The sequence below is a fragment of the Zonotrichia leucophrys genome, chromosome 18 (assembly GCF_028769735.1).
Source record: "Zonotrichia leucophrys gambelii isolate GWCS_2022_RI chromosome 18, RI_Zleu_2.0, whole genome shotgun sequence".
Classification (NCBI taxonomy): Eukaryota; Metazoa; Chordata; class Aves; order Passeriformes; family Passerellidae; genus Zonotrichia; species Zonotrichia leucophrys.
In genome coordinates, this window is record NC_088187.1 from 8,618,431 (window position 1) to 8,643,228 (window position 24,798).

Consider the following 24,798-nt stretch of genomic DNA (forward strand, 5'->3'; position numbering starts at 1 on the left):
CTTCATTTTAACACAAAAATACACAATAAACAACACTGTAGTCCATGTAAGCATGCTGCAGACATCAGCACCAGAAAAACAAGTGCAGCGTTTAAATTTTGAGGTAAATGAGAAAGTGGAATTTTGCTAGGTGGACTTTTCACTCAAACTAATAAACTCTGGGATACTTCCCAAGCTGTACATAGGACAGGATAATGAATATCTGACATTGTCTGTGTAATTTAGAGGATTTCACTTCAAACCTTTGGTTATCACTGTTACCACCTACAGGTCATAATGCTGATTCCATTTGGGATCAAGTGTATTCTTCACAGTATCTGTAGAATGGCATTGGCCAGATCCATCCACCACAACCTTAGCAAAGGGATCAGGAAGTCCTGTGAGGAGGAAAAGAAAGAAAAGCTACCAAGTGGATCAGGATGCTTTGAAGTCCTTTATCATTGTTCAGTTATTTAATCTTTCATTTGAAGACTAATTTGCTTTTATTAATAAATAAGACCCCTACTTTATGAATGGGAATAACATGATGTATTAAGCACAGCAAATGGGTAAATTAGTAATTTATTTCACTGATATGGACTAAGAAAAAGTTGTGTAAGTCAAACACATTGGGGGGAAAAACAATCCAAACACCTTAATCTTCCTAATTTAAATTTGAGTAAATTATCAGTATACAAAGAAGCCAAAGGCTTTGTATACTGAGAAAACAGAGTTATTATATTCTTTATATGTTTAAGATCAAATCACAATTTTGGCTGATATTGGAGTAACAGAGAATTGTCCCTAACAGGTTATTTTTGCTTTTAAGTGTACTAAATTTGGTGTACACTTGGTGTACTGCTGGCTTTGTGCTCCGTTTGCTGCCAGCTCAGTCCCTAAGGAACCCTGAACACCAAAACTCAGTGTGAAGATGGTGCTGAGCTCCAGCTGCAGGAGCAGAGCAGCCCACGATGATCAGATCAGCACCTCCTGCTGAAGTGACCCCAGGGATGCTCCCAGCCCTGACTCCCCAGGTCCTGCTCTTCTCCCCTCATCAGGGCTGGGAGCCAGCTGGAGGAACCAAGGTGGGGAAACGTTCACCAGATCTGATTTTGTCATGTGCCATTTTGTCCCAGGTGCCTCAGCCAGAGCTGCTCCGAGGGCTCAGGACAAGTGTCACAGAAAGCTCGTGGGGACCTTGGGACATCAGTGCTGCAGCATCGCACACTGCACATCCTCAGGGGGTTTTTCACACTGTTATACACCCAAAACTTGTCATCAATACAGAAATTCAAATATCAGCAATGTTTTAGAAGTATCTCAATTTACTGCCTCTTCTATTTCTTTCCAAAGCTCAGGTCTGCTCTACCAAACTCCTCCTGCTCCCAGGTGGGAGGTGGCAGGCAGGTGATCTGTGCATGCAGGACACAGGCAACAGCATTCCTTTCTGCCTTCTTCATCTACTTCTTAGCACTTCTTTCAAAACATTATTAAAATTAATTAAAATATAATTTCAGAGTACGTCGGTGTTATGAGGTGGTTATTAATAATTAAGGAGCTCATCTGTTTGCTTGACAAAAGGTTCTTGGGTGAAAAATGACTTAATAAATATATGGCACTAAATTTGAAAAACATGTAATTTGCCTGAGTGGGTCAATTTGTTTCCCACTCCCATAAAAACAGACAGAGTGTGTCAGTGTTTTAATTATTATTATGATTCTGTGCTGTGTCACCTAAGACAAAAGCAGAAGCCCTGAAATCAAACATCAAAGACTTTAGCTCCTTACTGCAAATATCTTAATATAATGATCATATGCAAAATAGAACTTGTATAATACTTATTCCATCCATAAATAAATGTACAAATGTACTTACGGAAAAAGTCCTTTTTCACCAAGTTTTTTGCACACAGTACTGCAAGAAGAACAGAAATACAAAAATTAAGTTACTGATTGCCAACTTTTAAAAAATGTTATTTTACCTGACCAACACTTCAGAAAATCTTGCTTAAAATAAAACATAAATGAATTGTGCTGCTTCACTATTTATATTGTCATGTGAATTAATTCTTGAAAGCTGAGCTAGAAGTGTCAAATTTTAGCCATGCACCTGGAGGCAGGTAACACTGGAAGTGAGATGGTCCTGCTTTCCTCAGGCAATGGTTTCAGGTTTTTGTGGCTTTTTTTCCCCCTCTCAGGATTTTGCCAGCTGTGAGTTCACCAGAGAGGGACCTGGAGCACTCCTGGCTGGTTCACCATAATTGATGCTGGGACACAAGCAGGGGTTTATCCTCAATTCTACAGCCCAGCAAAAGCTTCCTTGATCATAAAAAGTAGAACATCAGGCAGCCAAGGCTTTGCTGCTATCCTGCATCCTTAACAAAGAAAAGGTTTTACCTGAAAAGCATTTGGGTGGAGCACACTAACTTCTAAAGCCAGAGTTTTGATGGTTCCAAAGATATCCTTTATTTGTAGCAGCTGATAATTGTTTCAGGCTTTTTTTGTTTGTTTGTTTAAATTAAAAGGAAGGAACATTTGCATTTGTCAACTAAAAATACCCAGGGGAAAACAATCTCCTATGAGAATAAATTTAAATAAACAAATAAATAAATAAAAGGTCAAGGGGGACAAATTTCATATAAAGGTGCCAAGGTACACAAAGAAGACTTCTCTTCACAAACTGCACCACTGCTCAACTACTATGCTTATCTATAATCACAGGTTTAGTAAGCAGGAAATATTAGATTCCCCCGTGAAACATTAAAATATTTACTGATAACACCAAAGGATTCTTGGGGATTGAGCAAAAGCATGAATTCCCACAGCTAGTATTAAAAAAAAAAAAAAAAAGAGGGGGGAGTGGGAAGAGTTATTTGGTTGGAACCTGATGCTGCAAGAGATTCCTCTCTATATGATTCCCTTGGATATTTTTCCTATGAGATCGCCAATGTTTATTACTGCCAGGAAATGCAAAGACAGAAAAGTGCATCCAATAATCACATCCCAGAGGCACCACCTCAGACCAAACACCACTGGCCATCCTTTCCCCCCCAGAGGAGCCTCCCACTGACCCTGCAAGGCTCCTGATCCCCAATTCCTGCCTGAACAAAAGCAGGCACTCCCATGGAGATCTCCACAGCCAGGCCACAGGAGCACCACCCTGCACAGTCTAAACAAGAATCCATCTCTTCCCAGTTTTTACATTCATAAAGATGCTGATTTTCATGAAGCTGCTTTCCACTGGAATTCAGCACTGTAAAATCTGGCTACTGTCTGAGGAGTTTTGGTTTCTCCATAAAACACAAGGAGATGCCCATCAGAGGCTGCAGGAACAACTCCTTCACACTGAGCCATTCCACAGGAAAGGGACATCAAAGTTCCCAGGAAAATTTCAGCACAGTAGTTTGATACAAGGGGCTGCTAACAACATTGTTACCCTGGTTCCACGTCGGCAGCTTCAGGGGTTTTTAAAGGATGATAAAAGTAATAAATATAATTTCTCTCCATTCAAAGACATACTGGTAGTCCTAAAGCAGAGCTCCATGTAAGGGATTTTCATCCAATAATTTCAATCTGAACAGTCAAGAGTAACAAAATACCAACAGAGAGTCAAATGTTTCAGGTATTTGATTCTGAGCACTCAAGTACATATAGGAAAGAGACTGTCACATCACTGCTCCACAAATCAAATAAAGTTCTTTGGATGATGTAATAAAAAATCCACAGTTATCAAAGGCTTTCACATGCCAAACAATCTAAAGTTTACTCTATCCAGAACTCTGAGAACAACCTAAAGGCATTTGAAAAAGAACAAGTAATAGAAAAACTGTTTTTGCTGCTCCTTAAGGTTTTATTACACCAAGAATATCCTCAGATGAGTGATAACACAAGAGACATCACCTGCCCAAGAACTGCAGCAGGTTATTGCTCACCAGCCACCTTTCATCTAGCGGTGAAAAGCTCCAAGTAAAATAGATGGCAACTTTCTAAAATATCTAAAAAATATACAATTATTGTCACAGTTTTACCCATTTTAAGTAATGGAAAGTGTCAAGTGAAGCTGAAGGCTTAAAATCCAATATTTAAGTCAAAATTCATCTACAGCACAGCCACACAGGGTGCTCCTGAAACTGTATCATGTCCAAGACATAAGAGGTTCAATTATTCTTGCGAGAGAAATTGTAATATTAACTAATTACAAACACTTCTTTTCAAAAATAAAGCAAGCCTGCCAATGCAATTAAACTGAAGTCTCATTTTTATAAGATTGGGCACATGCAGAGCACGCAGACTAATAACTGCTTCCTCAACAATTAGCCATGAGTGAACAAACTAATATTTTTGGCTCAACTTTTCCCTCTCTAGTAACCACATTTAAGGCAAGTCAGATATCAACCCACTCTGGCTTTATCAGGTTAACAAAACAGGAGAGATGTGAGAAAGCTTCCACTAACAGCCCCCTCTCTGCCAGGCATTTCTAGGTAAAAAAGCCCAGGTCCCACGAGCACCAGCTCAACTCAAACAATCTTCTTCCACACACACACAGCTCTCATCCATCTCAGGACTTTTTTTGGACAAAACTTTTCCCACTGGTGGGAAAAAGTACCAGAGTTTCTGCTCCACTTTTCTAACAGTTTCAACACTGTATTAAAACCTGTCCTGAATATTCTGATAACCAGCTGATTAATAGTTCCTTGAGAATAGAAGCTGAGGAAGTTTGGTTTCCTATGGATTTATGTTCCACGGTTGACTGGAGCTGTGGCTGAGCTTTTCCCTGGGCATTCACACAGAGCCTCTCCCAGCAGCTCAGGATCTGCTCCAGGTCACTGCCAGGGTCTCCTCTTTATCCAGGCAATGACTCCCACCAAACTCACGGGATTTCATTATCCTTGAGTCCTCTATCCCAAGCTCAATTTAAGCTAAAGATTCAAAACCCAGCAAGAACTAAAGGGAGGTTTCTTTATCTTGATGATTCTGGACCCAACGCTCAGATCCACAGAGCCCCACCACTACAGGATCCTCTGGGGGCACAGGGGCACTGAGGGAGGTTATTTATTATTTGGATGTGCTCGTTTTAAGGCACTTTTTGTTACAGTTCTTTTGAAACAAAACGTTATTTAAACTTGCACTGGAACTAGAATGCAAACCAATGGCTGGATACACTGCAAAAGAACAGGGGGTGTGTTGTAGCATAAGTGCATCATCAAATGACATTAATGGCTTGTAGCACACATGTGTAGATAAAGTATTCATTACAGAGTATCAGTGAGTCAATGGATAGCTATGTTTCTGTTTATTACAGACTTCCTGGGAAGTCTACAGAAGAGAACATTAATATTCCAATATATATGTGCCAAGACAAACAGCACACCAATTTCACATAGTATACATACATTAAATATTTTTTTATCATGCTTTATGATCTCATTCTAACATATGCTGCTCAGGTCTGCTCACAGAAACATGAAAAAAGCATTATGTTATGAGCTACCCAGTCTCCTTCTATGACAGCTTTGCTACACAGTCCACAAATATTCAAAAATAGGAATTAAGTGAATCATATTTGCCAATTTCCTTTTACTTATTTATTACTCCTGTGACTGACAAAGAATGGTTTACTGAAAAATAATTTAACTATTATAAGTAAATGCAAAATATTTAGTATCCCCAAACCCCTGTAATCTGTGTTAGCTATTAAAATTTACATGCAATTATAGAGGGGGCGAATAATTGGTTCAACTCACATAAAAACTGAAAGGAACTATGACTATTGAAAAGGTCAATTTTATAGAAAGATAAATATTTCCCTCTCATTTTCTGAACTCTGTTTATTCTTTTTGCTAGTTACTGAAGAACTCTTGCTGCAACTGCTGCTAACTTTGGAACCACAGGAAAATCCAACTTTTAATGACATCAAGCTGTTGTTAGGGAAGGTAACCTATGTTATACATTACCATTGTTTTTTATGAGTATTAAAAAGTCTGTTTATTTCAGAATAATAAGTTTATCAGTAACAAGAGGTCTCCGCAGAAGGAAGAAGAACATGAAGCCCAAGTGGAAAGGGAGCTCCAATGCAGGAAGCTTGCATTGAAAACAAGTAAAAAGTGATAAAGATCTATGAGATTTCACAGAATCACCACCTCTCAGACATGAGCTCAGAGTCCTCAATGATCGATTCACCTCCAAAGGCCGGGTAACACCACAGTGAGTGCTGAGGAAGCAACATTAGAGGGAAAGAAAGTGTTATGTGAATTCAAGGAACCCGGACATTTAAGGGCTGTGTATTCAACCCTGGTGGGTATTTCCAGTCTGTATCAAACTGTTTGGAGCCAATTTGTTCACCACATTCACCTGCAAAACAGGAACACCACTACTTTGCTTCACAGGTGGGTTTTAGTGTTACATTACCTGCATGTTTGTAGCACTCAGTTATCTGTTATAATGCACATCTTTATTTATTACAAATGACAAGGTTTAAATGTGCTTGTACCCAGCAGCGAGAGGTACAAACACCTCAGGGCTCCAGCTGTAGACAATCCTTTTTACAGATATATTAGTCTTTAAATTCCTATGTTAAAAATAATATTGCTTAAGCCATCTTAAGTAAGTAGTTTTTAAATGTGTATATTTGAGACACACCAGTACTATCAAAGAAAGATTAAGGAAGGCAGGTAAGAAAATGAAACCAATCATGAATGTCCATGGAAGTGAGCACACTGCAGAAGGAAACACACAATCAACACACTGAAGTCCACACACGGCTCAGCAGAACCCCCATCCATCCCTAAGAACCCACACTGTGTCACAGACAGCCCCGAGGTTATGGGGAGGAAAGCACTCCGTCCAAAGCTAAGATTATGTTTTCTAATCTTCTGGCTTTCCACGTGTCATCACCACAGAAGAACAAGTTCAGCCTTCTGAATCCAACCAACAGTTTTAACATTATCATTCCTGTTGGTTTTTTCCTTCCCTGAGGGTTTTTCTCCCAGAAAAGCACTTGTTCAAGAACATATGTAACACGCAGGAGAGTGACAGGCTGCCTATCAATTTTTACCACAATGGCTCATTTTGAAGACAAGTCTTTCTTCCCCTACAGAAACACCATCTTTTACTGAAAGCCATTAGCGCTGGGTTTTGTGATCAGATCCCAGTTGTTTGCATGTTCTATGTGGGGCAATACAATCACTGAAATAAGTCCCAGCTGTAGAAACACAATGCTGTGCTGTTGCTAATGTGTGTTGTACTGATAATGAATGGTCGTCTATGCTTTAATCTGAATAAAGCTCCCAACTGCTCTGCCTCTCCTTGCCAAAAATTCCCCTTCCTCCTCCAGACTGTGGTTGCATTCCAATTACACTGCTGATTGGAATGAGCCTGCTTGGGGGAGGGAGAGGGAGGAAGGCAAATGAAGCCACGCTCACGCCCCTCCTCGCCTTCACGGCTGCCCCTGGGACCCAGGAATCGCTCGGGTGTTTGAACCTAAGGCTGACATGGTGTACTTTTCTCCACAATGTGCAAAACTCTTTGCAAATTCATTTATTTCTTTTAGAAAAGCCATTTGTGACAGGCAAACAGCACACGGTGCACAGGTTCCAGCAGGATGGTTCAATACTTTAAACATTTTTAAACAAATTCCTACTGGTTTCTTCCATTGTTGGCACGCTCACAAGAAACTTATATTTTTCTGCTTGCATTCCCTCCTTGGACCTGCCTGAATTCCCACATGGGAAAATATAAAACAGGAGGTCTTCAACTATTTATTGAGCAAAGAGCTGTAAATAACACGGTATGGATTTTGCAAATACAGCTGTTGAGGTAATAACTACCTCAATTAAGGTTTTGAAACAAAATTGTTTACCCTAACTATTCACATGAAGTTTTATTTTACAGTTAATCTCTCTGAGGAATTTTTTTTAGGTTCCACTTCCTTTGAAAGGTGCTTTTCCTGCAAATGAACAAAATGTGACAGAATATGACCGTAAAACTGAGAGTTTACTTTTGCTTAATGAAATTCCTGCATTTTTGAAGGCTGCAATGGATTGCTGTCATGAGGGGACACACAAAGGCAGGTAAACCTAGCAAATCCTGTATTTTACAGGTGCACAGGGGTTTGGAGCTGAGGTCTTGCAGCATGAAATGGGTCAGAACACAGCAGCTGACCATTATTCGGAGCAGACTGGAGCTCACTGCAAGGTTTCAGGTTGCACCCAGCAGTGCAGGGGCTGCAGCTGTTCCTCCCCCAAAGCAGGTCCAGCACAGGGATACAAGGTAGAGCAGGAAGCTGAAGTGGCTTAACAGAAAATGAACTTCTGGGGAGCCAGATTAGTTCAGTGTTGGCTCCTAGAGCTGCACAGACTGGCCCTGCAGCCACGCCATCTGCAAACCTGCGGCAAAGGAAGGGCCACAAGCACACGGCTGCAGAGCTGGCAGGATCAGCCAAGCTGCCCTTGCTGCAGTTGTGCTGGAGAAGTGCACCCCATAAAACAAAATGCTGCCCCAATGTTTTCATTTCAATGCAGACATATAGTTTTTCCTCCTGTCTCTGTTTGGCAGCTGCAGAAATTTATTTTATTAAAAACAAAGTTAAGTTTAAAGCAGATTTTGTCATCAGTATACCAACATAACCAGTTAACACCCTTCAGGTTTTTAGAGACACAATCATCTCCTTAAACATTCAGCTTTTCCATTTCCCAAAGCACACTCAGAACTGCAGAACTAAAACACAAAAAAGCACTTCTCTCCCAAGTACACACACAATTACTTCCAGGCTGCTCTGTTTTACTTACTCCAAGCTGTTCCTTCTGGGTCCCACAAAGCAACAGAAATTCAGAATAACCCAATGAGTTCTAGAGTCAGCACAAAACATGTACACACAGAAGAATGGTAGGATCATTATTTTCCCCAATTGTAAAATTCAGCATCACCCAAATTAATACTCCAAACTCCACCCTCTGCAGGGCCTGGTGGAGGCAGCACAGGGAGCTGCAGGTGCCAGCACATGGGAGCCCAGCTCACCCAAGGACACGGGACAGGCTGATGCTGATTTCAGACACACTCTGCTGATGATATCCAAGGCAATCCCTCTCCCCCAGCCTGGATCCCAGCTGTGCAGCAGGACAAACAGCCAGGTACATCCCAAACACCATCCCTGGGCTGCTGCACCTGGGAATCCTCTCCTGATGGGAATTAGGAGCTGCGTGGATGTGTGTGATTCTGCATGGATGTGTGTGATTCTGCTCCTGATGGGAGCAGGGCACCTGGGAAGGGATGGAGGCATCCTCAACAGGCACAGCTGCCTCCCAGCACACCTACAGCTTCCACTGGTAGGAAATGAATTTCTAATTCTCTTACAAACTTATAAATCTCGTTTAAATTGAATGCAAACTTAGAATCATGTACTAATTCTAACTCTTACTAAGAATAGGCATTAGAATAATTCAAAAGTATTAATGGATTTTTAAAGTGCTATTTAATACTAACATGTCAGGTTGCAGAAAAATATTCTGAGTGACATATAAAAGCATCACTGCTAGACTGATATCCAAACACAGCTTTAAAATAAACTCCATTAAAATATGCATTAGTATAAACATGGTACTAGAAAAGCACTTTTAACAAGAATTTCCTTTACTAATTGTTATAATTCTAAATTTTCCCATAAACACATTTCTGTAAGTTCAACACAAGCCAGATGTTAAATCCTTAATACACTACATGTAAAGTGAAACCCATTTCCAAGGATCACATACATTACAAGCATTGTCAGTTAGAAACCTGTGTCTCAACAACTCAGAATTTTTCCGTGGGACTAAACAAACAAACCCACAATAATCAGCAATATGCATATCTGGAAGTGACAAATGACCTAATAATGCAATGTAATTTAAACTACTGCAAAAGATGCCAGAACTTAACACAAAACCAGTCCATTTTCTGTTCAACTGACTCACTCTAAGTTCTCCACAAGAATTGCCTGTGCTGTGACTCGATTTAGAATTCCAGACCCATATAACTTGCACATAATGTAACTCATGGAGTTTAAAACTCCACATGAAAACATCACACACTTATCAGAGAGAACAAAGATGCAATGCATCACTGGATAGAAACAGTTACACCAATAAATCATTCATCTCATGCAATAATAAAATTCTGGGAGAGAGTCTCCAAGGCTATTTGAAATTCCCGTAAGGGAAGGACGACACGAAGCGACTCCAGCCTGCAGCAGTGACTCGTGGCCACGGCCAGATGGAGCCTGCCCAGATCTGCCATGTTTAGACTCCTGTTTTTACATCACGATGTCTACTTCACAGCATTGTTCCACTGTAAACAAAAGGCTTCCTTTTCCACTTCTCCTCCCTCACTCCACTCCAAGCCAAGAGTAAAACAAACCACAAACCCCCCAGCCCATTGAATTCCTCCTCGGTGCAGCTCCTGCATCCCCGTTTCCCAGCTCACGGAGCCATGGGCTCGCTGCCACACACGTCACCCACCCTATTCATGTGCCCGCTGCGTTTGCTGCACCTCTCAAGGGGTAAAGGAAAGAAATCATGCTGCCACTTCTGCAATGAACACAGCAGCCCTCCCTAGGCACTGCAAACCCCACCAGAAAGCTTTACAAGTCTCTTTCATGGAGATTCACTTTCATTCAGGTTAAATTCAGTAAGCAGTTGGGTTTGGCTTGCCTTTATTTTTATTTTAGCTATGTACCAAATGTGTAAGTTAAAGCTGAATGATACAAATAAACCATGCTCATCGGGGCTCTGGGTAAATGAGGGCTTCAGGCACAGCTCAGTGAGAAGGAAGCAGAAGAAACACGTGGGAAACTTAAAGAAAACAAAGGCTATTGGGAATATCTGCATTTCCTGGTTCAGGGTGGATGGAGCCTCTCAGACCAGCCAGGATGTTTCCAATGCACAGCTTTCATACACTATAAATTCCATTTCTCTTCTCCACCCTCCTCCAAAATGGCCTAACCATCCCATTTCACCCATTTTTCAACATCTGAAAAACCAACCACCACTGTAGCGTGGAGCTGTGGGACAGACACCACTTACAGAGACTCAAAACTGTGCTGTCACCTGGGGTGGGGGGAACAACACAGCTTTAAATTAACAGCCATTAGAATGCTTCAAAGGAAAAAGCCAGCAAAGATCAATTTTCAGACTAATTTCAAAGTTATTCCTTCTGTTTCTCATATTGGTGACAAGTGTAAAATCACATTCCAGTAAACAAAATCAGGGTGGGAAACAGAAATCCATTAAAAAGAAGAAAGAATCCTGCAACTTTGCTCTTACATCTCAATTATTTCTTACCTTCCTGCAATATTAAAAAAATAGTCCATAAAAAAAATCTTTAGAGTATCATTACCAGAATTAACTAATCTCAAACTGCAGAGGTGATTTTTATATCCAAGTGTGAGTGAAGTAAATAAGTATTGGAAAAAAATAGTTTTTAAGAGCTCAAGCAAAGAAAAGGGGGTCACTCTTACCTCAAACTCTTAAAATTGTGCTAAAAATCTTACCTCAGTCCTTAAAGACTTCTTTATAATCCCAGCAGTTAGTTTTAAACCCAAACAGAAGCAATTAACCTAAAATTATCAACTTGTAAAATACTTAAGGGAGCACAGGATCATTCCTCTGATGGGTAAATAAAAAAGGTACCATGGAAATTCACCCATCTATTTCTCAGTTTGTTATGTTAAGAACAGGAGTGGGGGGGAAAATTTAATGGGAGAAATAAATGAAGGAAAAATTTAATGGGAGAAATAAATGATATCTCTGCCTGATGTATTTCATGCACTGTGCTGGGGACAAACCTGGCAGCAAGGAGCAGAGCCCTTGGATTTGTTTCACTGCAGTAAAACTCTCCACCCTCTGAATGAGCTGTAGTAGAAGCAACAACAAAAGAAATCCATGATCTAATTACCAAGTGGACAAAAATGCTCTGAATTTTCAAAAGGGCTCAGACAAGAGGCACCTGCAGCTAAGGCAGGCTCCTGGTGTCAGGGATTGTGGGTCCCACGTGGGATTTCAACAGGAAATCTCCAAACTCTGTCTCTGCTGCAGACACGGTCCCTGGGGAGCACCACTACTGCTGGGGCTTTGCTGGGAGGAGGAGAAAGGAAAAGAACCAGGAAAAAAAAAAAAAAAAAAAAAGAAAAGAAAGACCCCAAAACTACAGACATCATTTACCCTTCACAAGTAATTCCCATGCAAAATGCTGGACATATTGATTTTATCAGTACTACCAAAAGGATTGTCAGATGCTTTTTAAGAAATAATTCCTAACTCATGAGAAAAGCTTGGGCAACAACTTTTATTAGGAAGAAAAAAAGAATTCTGGCATTTCAAATATATGTTTAAGTATTTACAAAAAATAATCCTCTAATAAGTAAAACCATGTTAAAGAGTTCAAGAGGGTCATGATTTTGATACTATCACTAGCAAAAATCATTAATTAAGCATCTGCCCTTAATCCAAACTCCTTGTTCAGCACAATTTTGTTGTATTACTACACCTATGTACTGACATTATATGGGGCAATACAGATGAGTAATGTACTCTTACATCCTCCTGCATTATCATCAATATCCACAACCTCAGACTTTCTGTCTCCTTCATAATATGTGGATCCTGCCTCTTTCTTATTTTGTACAGTTGGAATATTCAAGCACAATATCACTATATTCACATTTTTTTGGAAAATTTGTTTTAGTGGAAAGCCTTCAGCTCTGCAAGTTGCTTCTCTCTTCTGTTTTTGCCAGTTTGGTTTCTGCCAAAAATACAGCAAGGTCAGCAGGAAGGTGTGGGGACTACACACACACACCTTTACCTGCTCATGGCTCTGATGATGGAATTCTGTCTGTACCTGCAGAAATGCAACATCATCTAAACCAGGAAAACTCCTGCACACATGGAAAAGCAAGACAATGTCAGCATTCAAACATCATCAAAACTCTCCTGTACCTCAGCCCAGTCTTATCCCCCACCACACACCCTCATCTCCAGGAGATTATTACATCATTAGCCTAGAGCTGAATAAACTGAATAAGTTATTGCAGTCCTTTAATATGGACAGATTCAGTTTGGTTTCTCTGTTTAAACAGATGTGTCCTACAGAACAAATCCAAACAGTTTAAGAAGCTGCTGCTGTTGAAGAGAGATGAGCTAACTGAATGAGCAATCTTATTTATTTCTACTGAAGTAAAGCAACTTACAGGAAAGCCTTGGTTTTGTTTTACTTTGGTTTTACACAAGTTGCTTAAATTATTTACTCAAATCAGTACAATTTATGTAATACTGTCAGAAATAATATAAAAGGGAATTTAAAGAAACAGAACACCAAGAGATTCAGATGAAATTGCTCACAATGCATGGAAATAAAGGATCTTGCCCAAAAAGCACTGCCATGCCTTAAACTACAATTTCAGAAACCTTTGGGGAAGATGCAATGCTCAAGAAGTAAAACTACAAGAATTTTTTTGAGAAAGAGGAACACAGAGTAGAAGATATTAAGGAGGGTAGAGTGAAGATTAAGAAAGATAATGGGGAGGAGCTGAGACTGAAAAGAGGAGTGTAAGGTGACTACGTGAATGCAGAAAGTGTAACATTATGCATCAACACTCCTGGCAGTTCAGCAAATGGATAAAACACCAGGAAAACATCCCCAACAAGTTCAAAACATTTCATTACAGAAGGCAGAATGGCTTCCAAGTGCAAGGAGCATCCAAGCATTTCCAAGGACCTCAAACACCAGTTGTGGGACATGATGGGGATTCTGAGGGGACACAGAAATGGAAAAGCCTCATTTCCCTGCAGCCTTTCACTCCAGAACCCTGAACCTCCTGCAGTTCTGCTCACAAAGTGTTACAGAAAATAACTTCTGATTTCTCCCATTTCTTACCTGGCTGCACAAGCAAGGTAAGAGCAGAGCAAGTTTTCCAGAGGAATCTTTACATGCATTTCCTGACCACGCTGCTCCTTGGACATCTCAGCTGCTAATTGAGTGCTATCCCAGGGCACCCAAACATAATTATTTGCTAAACAAATATATAAACTTTCCAAGTACAATGTTATTTCCTTTCACAACTATCTTCTGACATCTCCATTATTTAATACTAAACACCTTCCAGTGACCTAATTCCTTTAGTTTCTCTATAATTTCTGTATCTTGGAGCCAATATGACAAATTATAATGAAATAAGGCCAGAGATATAATAATAAATTAATTATAAATACCTGATCAGTTCTATGGAGACAAAGAGAGCACAGACTTTTTCCCTTTTACATTGTTTCATCCAACTTAGTAAACTGTACCTCCTTTCTGCATTAAATAAATTTAAGGATTCATAAATATATTTCCTGTTCATCTTTCAGCATTGTAGACTATGAATGGCATTGTTAATGTTAAAGTGATGCAAGTTTTTAAAATACTAAAAATCAAAATGCAGCGATCACCCTGGAACTGGCATCCTACATTAAACTACATCTCTAGGTAATCCAGTATTTTCACTAAATAAAAGCAAATAAACTGCAGTAAATGAGTTCAGGGAGCTGTGCCTGCACTCCTGGTGCTCACTCAAAGGTGCTGTTGCTGGAGGGTCACAGGACAGGAATGCTTTTTAGGATACACACAAACATTTTGTCCTTTGGCTAAAAATAAAAAAAAAAAAATACCTAAACACATTCAAAGTTCCAAAAGAGAGATCAGAAGAAACAAATGAGTCTCACAGATTTTGCTCCTGAATACAGAGTGTTCTTCAGGAGACAATAAAAACCCCGGGATTGGAGAAGATAAAGTGTTAATCACATATTTGGTGGTTTATGAGCCAAAGCAGTCTGAGGTTTAAACTGCTTCTGCTCAGTGCTCATCCCATTCAGAGACGATGAATCATTTCCCATTTGGCAGCACTTCTGCCTACAAGGCTTGTCTTCTGTGAGATTTCTCCTGCAGCCTTGTAATAGATTTGCTAATTTGGTACACCTGACTTTGAGCACAGGCTATTGTTGCCAGCTGTCAGACTAGACCTCGTCCTGTTTATCAGACACATCTCCAGCAGCCCCAGCCACAGAAACACGGCCCTGCTCACTAATCCCGGGCACTAAATTACTTTCTAATATCCTTGTTTTTCTAACTCTGCCAAAATACCAACACATCACAGATTTAAAGCAATAGCAAAATCAATTTATCCTCAGCAGCTGGGCTCATACCAGTTTATCCAATAATCACATTTTTTAAAGTCATTTTTACTGTTCTAGTCATTCTGTCCATGAATTTCTGAGTTCCAGCAGTAGAGGTTTGATTGTTTTACACGAAGGTAACATAAGCTCACAGGGAGTGTATTCTAGTTTTTTAGGCAGGACTCCACAAATTTTTGAAAGATAAATCAGAGCAAAACAAAGTTTTCAACGCCTTACACATTCTGAAACATTTCCTCATTTCCCCCAGAGCTTTGTGCATGCAAAAGAAAGTGCATTACTTGCTGTTTATAAATATTTGTGTGGACAGAAGCTCAGGGTAGGGGCAACAGAGAAAACACAGGGAGAGTTGGGTGGGTTTTGCTGTTTTGGGTGTTTTTTGTGGTTTGGTGTTTTTTTGTTGGTTTTTTTTTAACCTTCCTACAGTGAAACATATGAAAAAACAATTTGTGTATGATATTTTTATGCCTAAACAAAATCTACCAGAACTTAATCCTTTACATTGCAGATGACATAAATCAGTTATACAGACTGAATATATTATATATTTGTCAGTTATACAGACAAAAAGCAGCCCTGGTCTGTACAGAGTGCTCACAGAAACACATGCCCACACAGTAGATGCTCTTTTGATACTCTTACTCTTCTAAAAATGTTTTAAACCTCAATGTAGAGAATGCACAGTCAGCTAACAAAAAATACAGAGTATTGACGTTGCTGTCTCAGGGGGCTGTGGAGCCACTTACTCATCTCTATCATTAAATCTGCAGAATTCATGCTGAGCAGTCAAGGAAATGCACCTGGACTCTTCCACCTGGGACTGACTTGAAAGGCCAGACAGAAACTGTGATTCAACACCCAAAGACCATTTACCATGAGCAGCTTCCACACCACCCTGTGGTTTCCTTCTGCTGTACCTGGCACCAAAACTGAATTTCATTTGCCTTGGAGCATAGCAGGGGATCCCCTCTGACCCTTCTCTCATGACAAAATCCATCCAACACCACTGCAAACACCCTGAACCTGCAAAGGGAACACAGTCTGGGAGCTCAGAAACCTGGGAAAGAGAACAAAATCTTGGGATTTTAGGAAATGGAGGTGAAGGAGAGCAAACAACAGCCTCAAGAAACAGAATTACTTCATTGCCTTGCACCAGCTACACAACCAGTCTGGTCCCATGTAAAGCTGATGTTCTTGCAAGTCAAAACACCTCTGTGTGTGTGTATATATATATATTTATTATATATATTACATTATATATTATATCTATTACATATTATATAATCTATAGCATATATACTATATATATAGTATAGGTTATATATAGGTTATATACTATAGGCTATATAACCTATAGTATATAAGTTATATACTATATATATACATATATATAGTATATAACCTATATATATATACATACTATATACCTATATATATACATACATATACACATAGGTTTATATATATAGGTTTATATATATATACCTATATATATATATATAGGTTTATATATACCTGTGTATATATATAAAGGTTTTTCTTTGTAAAATTTGACATGATGAATCAGATACTGCATTTCAAGTATTATTCATCTGTACAACTTCAGCTAGCCCTGAGGAACTATTAAAGAAAAATATTTGCCAGGAAAAAATAACCTAGAATATATGATTCATTCATTTCTGAAACAATCAAATGGGTCACGATAACAAAAATAACTATATTGTAAATACTTCAATTAAAATGTAAAAAAAAAAACTCCAGCCAAATACAATGAAGAAAGCATGCCCTCAGAATAAAAACAAACCACTAAATGTGCACATGTGTGCAAATAACAAAACATCTTGCTGGAAAAAGGTAATTTTATGAAATGCAGTTACCACCATATCTGATGTAAATGGTCCTCTATTTTTTAGGGATTTCATAGTCTTAGAACAACAAAGACACACCTCAACTCTCAAACATAACTATTCTTCTGTTAAGCTGATAAATAGATATTTATTTCAGCAGAAAGTGATGCATGTAGCGTACACCTAAAAACCAAACAGATCCTGAACATCCCCTGGGAAGCAGACAAGGCTGTCACTGACCTAAATCATGATAAAAGGGATCAGCTGAACAAAATCATGCATTTAATAACTTTATAATTGTCCAAAGCACAAAGAGGTGTGAAAATGAGCAGGTTTTGGCAAAGAAGTCCCACAGGAGCAGAGTTTGTTTCAGACTAGTGTCAAACACAGGGGGAAAAGTGAAGCACTGTTATGCATCAACAAATAACTGTAAAATATGAAAACAGTCTGAAAACTTAATTTTTCTTCACAGTTAGACAATACTCAGTTTACTTAAAATGAAACCTTGCAGTTTCACATTTTATCAGTTCGTTCATTTTTAGTTTTCTAAAAAAAACCAACCATCCATCTGAATGCACCATAACTTCTCCTCACTCTGTCTACACAGACCTCTACAAGAAACTCCAACCTGCACATCTGTGTCTTGCTGGAGATACACCTGCCCACAACAGGGGATTTCTGGTTTCTTCCTTCACTGCTCAAACTCTTTTGCTCCTTTGTGTGTGTTTCATACACACAGAGAGTCAAAGTGGTTCCCAACACTGGCAACTCAGTGCAAACAGAGCACAGGGCACTAAAATCAACCCTCTGACACTGGAAGATGCTCTGGTGCAAATCCAGTGGGGATAAACTGTAAAATTAAATTTAATTATAAGCTGTAAATTAAATTGCCCTCTTCTATACAGAAATATTCACAAAAAATGCAAGATCCATCCCAGTGTACAAATGACGACTGCCATAGCTCATAGCTTTCTCTGTATGCTTGATATTTAACATATTAACATTGATTAAAAAAGCTCAAATCTTTCATACTATGAACTCCTCAACAGCAGATAACACTTCTCTGAAAACTTGTAACTTCTGGAGTTGCATAAATTATAACTCCAGAACTTTTGTGAAAATACAGCACATAAATGAGCCAAGGAAACTTAAAAACCACATAATTCAGTTATAATTAACAGCAAGATGTCTGACCCTTTTAAAGTAAGAAAATATCAGCATTAATGAAGTGACCAAGATATTCTTACAATCAAGGGTCTTTTAAAAAAAAAAAACTTCTCAGGTTTACTAAAAGCTGAAGAATTTCTTTTGTTTTACATAAGGAGTAACCCTGATCTTATCTGCAAGGCTTTTTAGAATTATGTTCTGAATCATGGCCACTCAGAAGCCAGCCCTTCATTCCCTATTTCTTCTATATAGGATCAAGGTGGTGGACATGTGAAGCAAAGGAACAGATGGGAGAAATTTTGGGGTGGGTGTTTTTTCCTGTTTGTTTTTAAACTTCTGGCCTCTTTCCAGCTGTAACCACTCACATTCTTTGCATGTTATGCATCTTGAGCTCTTATAAAGCCCCCCTGCTGTAGATGACCCCTTCTTCCCAATAGAACAGATCACCAACAAACCTCACATGGGCACAAACAGCATTCCCTGGTTACAAAGCCCAGTGTTGAAAGGGCTGGAGCAGACTCTGGGCTGCCTCTGTGACCCTGGGGCACATCCAGAGCTGCAGCACCAGAGCCCAGGTACCAACAGATCCCCGGTGCCAAAATCAGACTCCAACATCCTCCCATTTACCCGGACAGCTCCTTGTTCAGGTCACTCCCTTCTCCTCCTCCCTCAGGCAGCTTTTGCACCCTGTGCATTGCAGGCAGTGCCTCTCTCCACCCCAGGAGCTCACTGAGCTCAGCTCCTCACTGAAGCTGCCCAAGCCTTACCTGGCTGATCCAGCCCCACCTGCCATCACCGTGTCCCTGTGTGCCACAGCCTCTGCCCCAGAATAAAGCATTCACAAGAACAAAGCTTTCCTACATGATGTGCAATGTATTTTTAATCCTTTTTGAAACTGGTTGAAGTTTAGCAGAATCTTCTCAAAATAAATGTGGTCTGATGTAGCTCCTCAGCATGACAAATGTCCGTGTTAGCTAGCAGCACTGAGCAGGGCTGATAATGGGAAGGGCTGACTGGAGCTGGCATTGTTAGCTCCAGCCTGGTATTCCAAGTTCAGCCAGAGTTATAAATTCCACTGATGGAAGTAAAAGGCCAAGATGTTCAGACAGACAAAGCAATTCCACGTTCAAATGACACAAAGTAGAAGCAAGTGCAGGCCCCAGAGCTCCCAGTCCCCACAGTGCTGAAGGGACAGGGAGCAATCCAAGGGTCAGGGTGACCAGGGACAATTTTCCTGTCCTGCAGGGACACAGGGTGGGAGCAGGACAAGTGCATCTCCAGGCATGGACAACCCTGCAAAGAACTGTTGAAATGTGGACAATGAGGTTACTAAATTCCAATCAACTTATGAAAAATAGAAAGCTTTTGAATGGGTCCAAAGTCCTGCCCAGTGTAGATGAAGTTACATTATGCTGATACACAGGAAATAGCTGACTGATTCTACAGGATGAACAATTCACCAGAGGAAAGGAACTTTCAGGAAAAATGATAAATATTGTAATGAGGAAATCCGAGGCACGTATTCACAATGCCACATTCACATCTCACAAATGAACAGAAATTTCTTCATGATCCTCTGGCCACAGAAGCAATGAGACACAGACAAATATAAATATATAGGACCTCCCCCAGGCAGAATAACCTCTTGCTGTTTGGGAGGGGAACCAAGAACTTCACTGTCTATCCTTGTAGATGAGACTACAGAAGTTTTAACCTCCTTTTACCCCCCTCATAACAGCTACTGAGAGAACATTGTGAACTGTGGGAACTGCTTGAGGAAGGGAGAGAAGACTTCACAAATATTTTATGACAAGCCAGGCACGACGCACGTACTACTGAAAATTACTCTAAGTCATTTTTTCCTTAAAGGCCTTCTCTTTTCCTGCTGCAGAAGAAAGCAGAAGCCAACATTTTAAATCATCTTTCAAACCAGCTCTTGAAAAGAAATCCCAAACATGAAGGATGTTCACAAAAGGGCCACAGTGTTACATGACAGCACAATTTCAGCATAAATCTTGTCCCACTCACATTAGTACAATCACAAAGATTTAAAACCTTTAACTTCTAAACAAAAAGCTGATATCCAACTATTGAGGCAAATTGGAATTACTGCATAACACCTGGAATTTACAGACAGCATTTGCTTCTGTAAGAAACCAAGGGCACTTCCCCTGTGCAGCAGCATTAATGAGGCTGAACAGAGGACAACAGCAGTTTTTCCCCATTCCAACATCTTTGATCAAGAGTTTATTATAACTATGTGTGAGATATATATCTATCTATATATCATGTATATACATTTGAATACTCTGTTCATCAGCACCCTGTGCTTCACCAAGCATCCAGAGTTGCTAGTTAGACATTTAGAAATGTTAGTTAGACATTTATGAAAGATGGCACAAACATTTGTTACCATTCTTCACAAGCTTCAATTAACAAGAGCCTTCTGCAAGATCAGTATAAAGCATTTTACAACTTTCTACTACAATTCCCTAAATAAAAGCCCTAGAAAATTTCTGCTTTATCATGCACTATGCCCTTCTTTAAGTGTGGGCAATTTCTGTGTCATACACAGAGCACTCAGGCTTAAAGAAGGCATCATTTTTAATTAGTGCTGCTGAGCAAGTGCTCTCCAGAAGATGTGAGGATGAGGTGCTTCACATCTATTTCAATGAAGTGCTGAGCAATGAGCAATGGGTATTTTGTTTCCTTTAAAATACATGTATTTGTATTATCAGGGTGAAGAGAAATGCTCAGTATCTTCAGGTTTCCACACTGGCAGTGCAATCACTGAATCATTACAGCCTGGCTCAGAGCTGGACATTTCTTTGTATTTTACCCCAAGCACAGGAACCCCCATTTGTTTTCTGTTTCCATTATAAAGTGACACAAAACCTGGGAAACTCAGAGTCCCTTCACACCCCTGTGTCACCTCTTGAACAACTGTACCCCACTCTGCCCTGTGGCACCTCTGCAAATGTCCCCTTTTGCCTCTGAATGGCACCACCTACACCAGCTCTGTCCTTTGAAATTTCTTATATCACACTGATGCCACCCTTTATAAATTAAGACAGAAGAACTTTGATGCTAAACAAAAGAGGACACCTAAATATTACTACAACTAAGCACAATGCTATTACTCATCTAGTCCTGCACACAGTTTTCTATACAGAGCGATAAACTATTTTATAATCCACCAGGGAAAATAATGGGAAGAACTTCTTCTCTGAAAATAAAAATGTATAGATATTATAAATAAATAATTTCAGAACAAGGTGAACATTTTCTGTTAAGAGTCAAATTGAAGGACTATTTGCCATAAGGATACCCAAATGCTTGGTACAATAAATGCCATGAATTTCTAATCCCAGGCAGTTAAGCATGAATGTAATTCTATGAATTTTATTCAGACATGTTTTGTTCCCTTGCACGCTTAAGGATTTTTATTTAAAATTTTTTTAACCAGCCATGTCCATAAACATCTAACCCAGCTACATCTTTCCTCCCTCACCAGTAATAAAATTAATTTTTGTACATTTTACGTTTTTTGCATAAAAAATACCTGCATTTATTATTAGATTGCCTTTTACTAAGATGAACAACAAATTACTAAGTACACTCCATCTACTTTCCTCATGTACTACGATACAAAGCAGGAGCTTCATCATACATAATTTTAGAATTGTACAGCCCAGTGTACAAGAAAATACAAAGTGTATTAGAAAGAAATCTTTAGGTTGACCCATGTTCAGAAAATGCCTCTAAGTATTGCCAACACAGATTCCACCTCCAGTTAAATACAAGCACAACTGCATCTATAATTGAATTTATGTATGCATCTATATATAAACTCCAAATCAAATGGTTAGCATGTTAAATAGAAGCATCATGACAGATATAATTAGTTATTACTCCATTTAACTCCATCAGTAATGTTAAAATCTGGGTCAAGGCAGAATGAAAATGCCACCAAGAGCCTGCTGGTCTGTGAACCTGCCTGGAGCCAGCACTCATTTCCACATCAACCCACCACAGTCCCCTACACCCAGAGAAACAGGGGGATGCCAAGAGATGGACTTTAACGTGGATATATTCCTCAGCTCACCCATGTGACAGCACAGGATGGAGCACAGGGACATGGGCATCCCCAAAGGTGGTGCTGTGGGTTGGAAAGCTTTGCTATGGCATTGTCACTGCTGTGTTTGTGGCAGGATGGCATCACACAGGCTGGTTTAAGCATCAGTGGCACAATGTGGGTGCACAGTTTTATTGTGACCTGTAAATGACATAGCCTGAACATTCTCTGCATATTTGAAGCAACTGAAATGAATTGTTACAGAAAGGAAGCACTGAAGCTGTTCCAGTGACAATCCCACAGCCATGGAGTGACTCTCCCTTTCTCCAAGAAAACAAGCCTTGTAACTTGGGTTAAATATGCACTGGCCAAGAGTCACTCCACAAAATCACCAACAGGATACAGCCACAGAAACTCACATACTGCTACTTTTTCTTTCACTTTCAGAATTTTGAAAATGTGAGTAACACTTCATCAAAAGCAGTATGAGTTACTCATTTCTGGGGATATCAGCCCTCTGGTCTGATCTGCCTGAGCAATAGCAAGAAAAAGTATTTTGAGGTGGAAAAAAGCAATTCCCAAGAGTCTGCAGGATGCTAAAGTACAGCTGATAGTGCACACAAATATGGCACAAGAGCAATAACTGAACACAAACCACCCCAAGTGCACAGTCTCAGAAGGCCCAAAACAGAACCATCTTTGCTGTGGATTTAAACTCAAAAGAAACAATGTTCATGGGCAGAATGTCAAAAGATAGTGGATCTAAATCCCAGCTTTACTTGGTTTATCCTTTTTATGATCCTGAGCTTGTCTATTCTCTACCCTGTATCAGTCTCCCCCTTAACCTCAGATGATAATGCTTAGCCAGTTTTGTCCTGAGCTTTGTTATCAACAGACAAAGACTTCTTCAAAGTTACAAGCAATCTTATCTATGCCTTCACTGGAAGTACTCAAAGATGAAGTAGTAAGAAAAAATCAACAATTTGCTTCCTTGAATGTATTACTGACAAATGTCCCTCAAGATCCTGATCCTGTTCCCCAAACAGGGACGTGCTTTGCTGACAGCAGACACACACACAGAGCAGCTCCAGCACTGAGGTGAATCCTGCCAGCTCCCAGGAGTCACAGCATGATCTCAGCCCTGCACGTGTGAGGGGCATTTCCATTTTATACATGAAAGCAGGAACACAACAGCCAGGGCAGGAATGCACTCGTGCCTCTCAGCCAAGTCAGAAGCCAGCTCACGTCACTGCTGTGAGGAGAGCAGGGAAGACACCCACAGAAATCACCCACCCTCTTCTAAAGGCTGCAAGGAAGGTCCGGCCCAGTGGAGAGATGTCATTCCAAGTAAGATGGCAAAGCAAGGAAGCACTTCAAGGCCATGAGATAAACCTGAACAAAACATTAAAAGCTGTCTTCTTTCAGGGATCTACCCATTCACCTTAAAGACACAAAGACAAAATGTTTTCATCTGGGGCCTGATCACATTTTTCAGTGTGATTAACAAAGAAAACAGAAAATAATTTGTCACCACTAGATGAGATTCTCAGCTTTGTACAGCCACACAGACAGACATTACAGGACAGTGTAAACTCTTCAAACTTCACTGAAAACTACAATTCTAAACATCACTTGCTAATATTCCACCCCCAGGATTCCTTTTATTGTTTTTCCCAGCAACAGCTTTAATTTTTTTAACATTACCATTAGGACTGCCTGCAGATTTCCCATATGTTACCTACACATGTAAATCCCTACCAGCTTCTTTGTGATGCTGTGCTGATTGTACAGCCACAGGTGAATAGTGGGATTTTTAACTGAATTGCAATCTTTTAACTGAACCCTCCCTGTAACTGTTTCCCTACTGCAATTTCCTCCCCCAAATCCTTTCTGATCTTTGTTTTCCTTGCTATGATACCCCACTATGTACTCTTGAACACAGACATATAATTTTATACCCAGATGAATAAAACTTTGTCCTACAAGCTGAATTCATAGAAACAAACAGCTGAAACTGCTCCATACAGCTGCTCAGTTGTTTATTACAATTCTTTGGCATCTGTATGATCCACAACTGATTTATATGTATATAAATATCTATAACTGTACACTGTGTATAGAAGAAAGGATATATTTACACACACACTTCATACTTTGATGAAAATATTGAGGGCCAAGCAGCCATCAGTCCCTGCACATCTGATCAGACACATGTCTATTGACTTTGCTATGACTGCACCAGCTTAATCCACCGACTATGTAATTTATTGATTGGGATTCCTTAATGACACATGGCTTACAAAAACCAGTACTTAAGTCAAATATACCCTCCATGAAGGAACCCCATTGTTTTATTGCTGACCAAAGCCTATCTAAGTACAGGCTGCTGGTGGGAGAGGCAGCCCTGCCCTCTTTGCAGCTCCTTCTCTGTATCCCTCCTCTTCAATACAAAAACCATTTTTTCCTGGTAGGATTAGCTTTCAGCTCATCCCAGAGCTACACACTTGCTGGAGTCAACACAAGGGAGGGCC

At 39.9% G+C, this 24,798-nt stretch overlaps 1 protein-coding gene across 1 annotated transcript in view; it reads right to left on the reverse strand.

Moving 5' to 3' along the window:
• SMURF2 (SMAD specific E3 ubiquitin protein ligase 2) overlaps positions 1–24,798 on the reverse strand; it is a 64,130-nt gene that overhangs the window by 34,581 nt on the left and 4,751 nt on the right. The window contains exons 2-3 of the mRNA XM_064728228.1: positions 1,855–1,893; positions 269–377 (exon numbers count right to left, since the gene is read on the reverse strand). Coding sequence (XP_064584298.1) covers positions 269–377; positions 1,855–1,893 — 148 coding nt within the window. The remainder of the gene's footprint in view (positions 1–268; positions 378–1,854; positions 1,894–24,798) is intronic.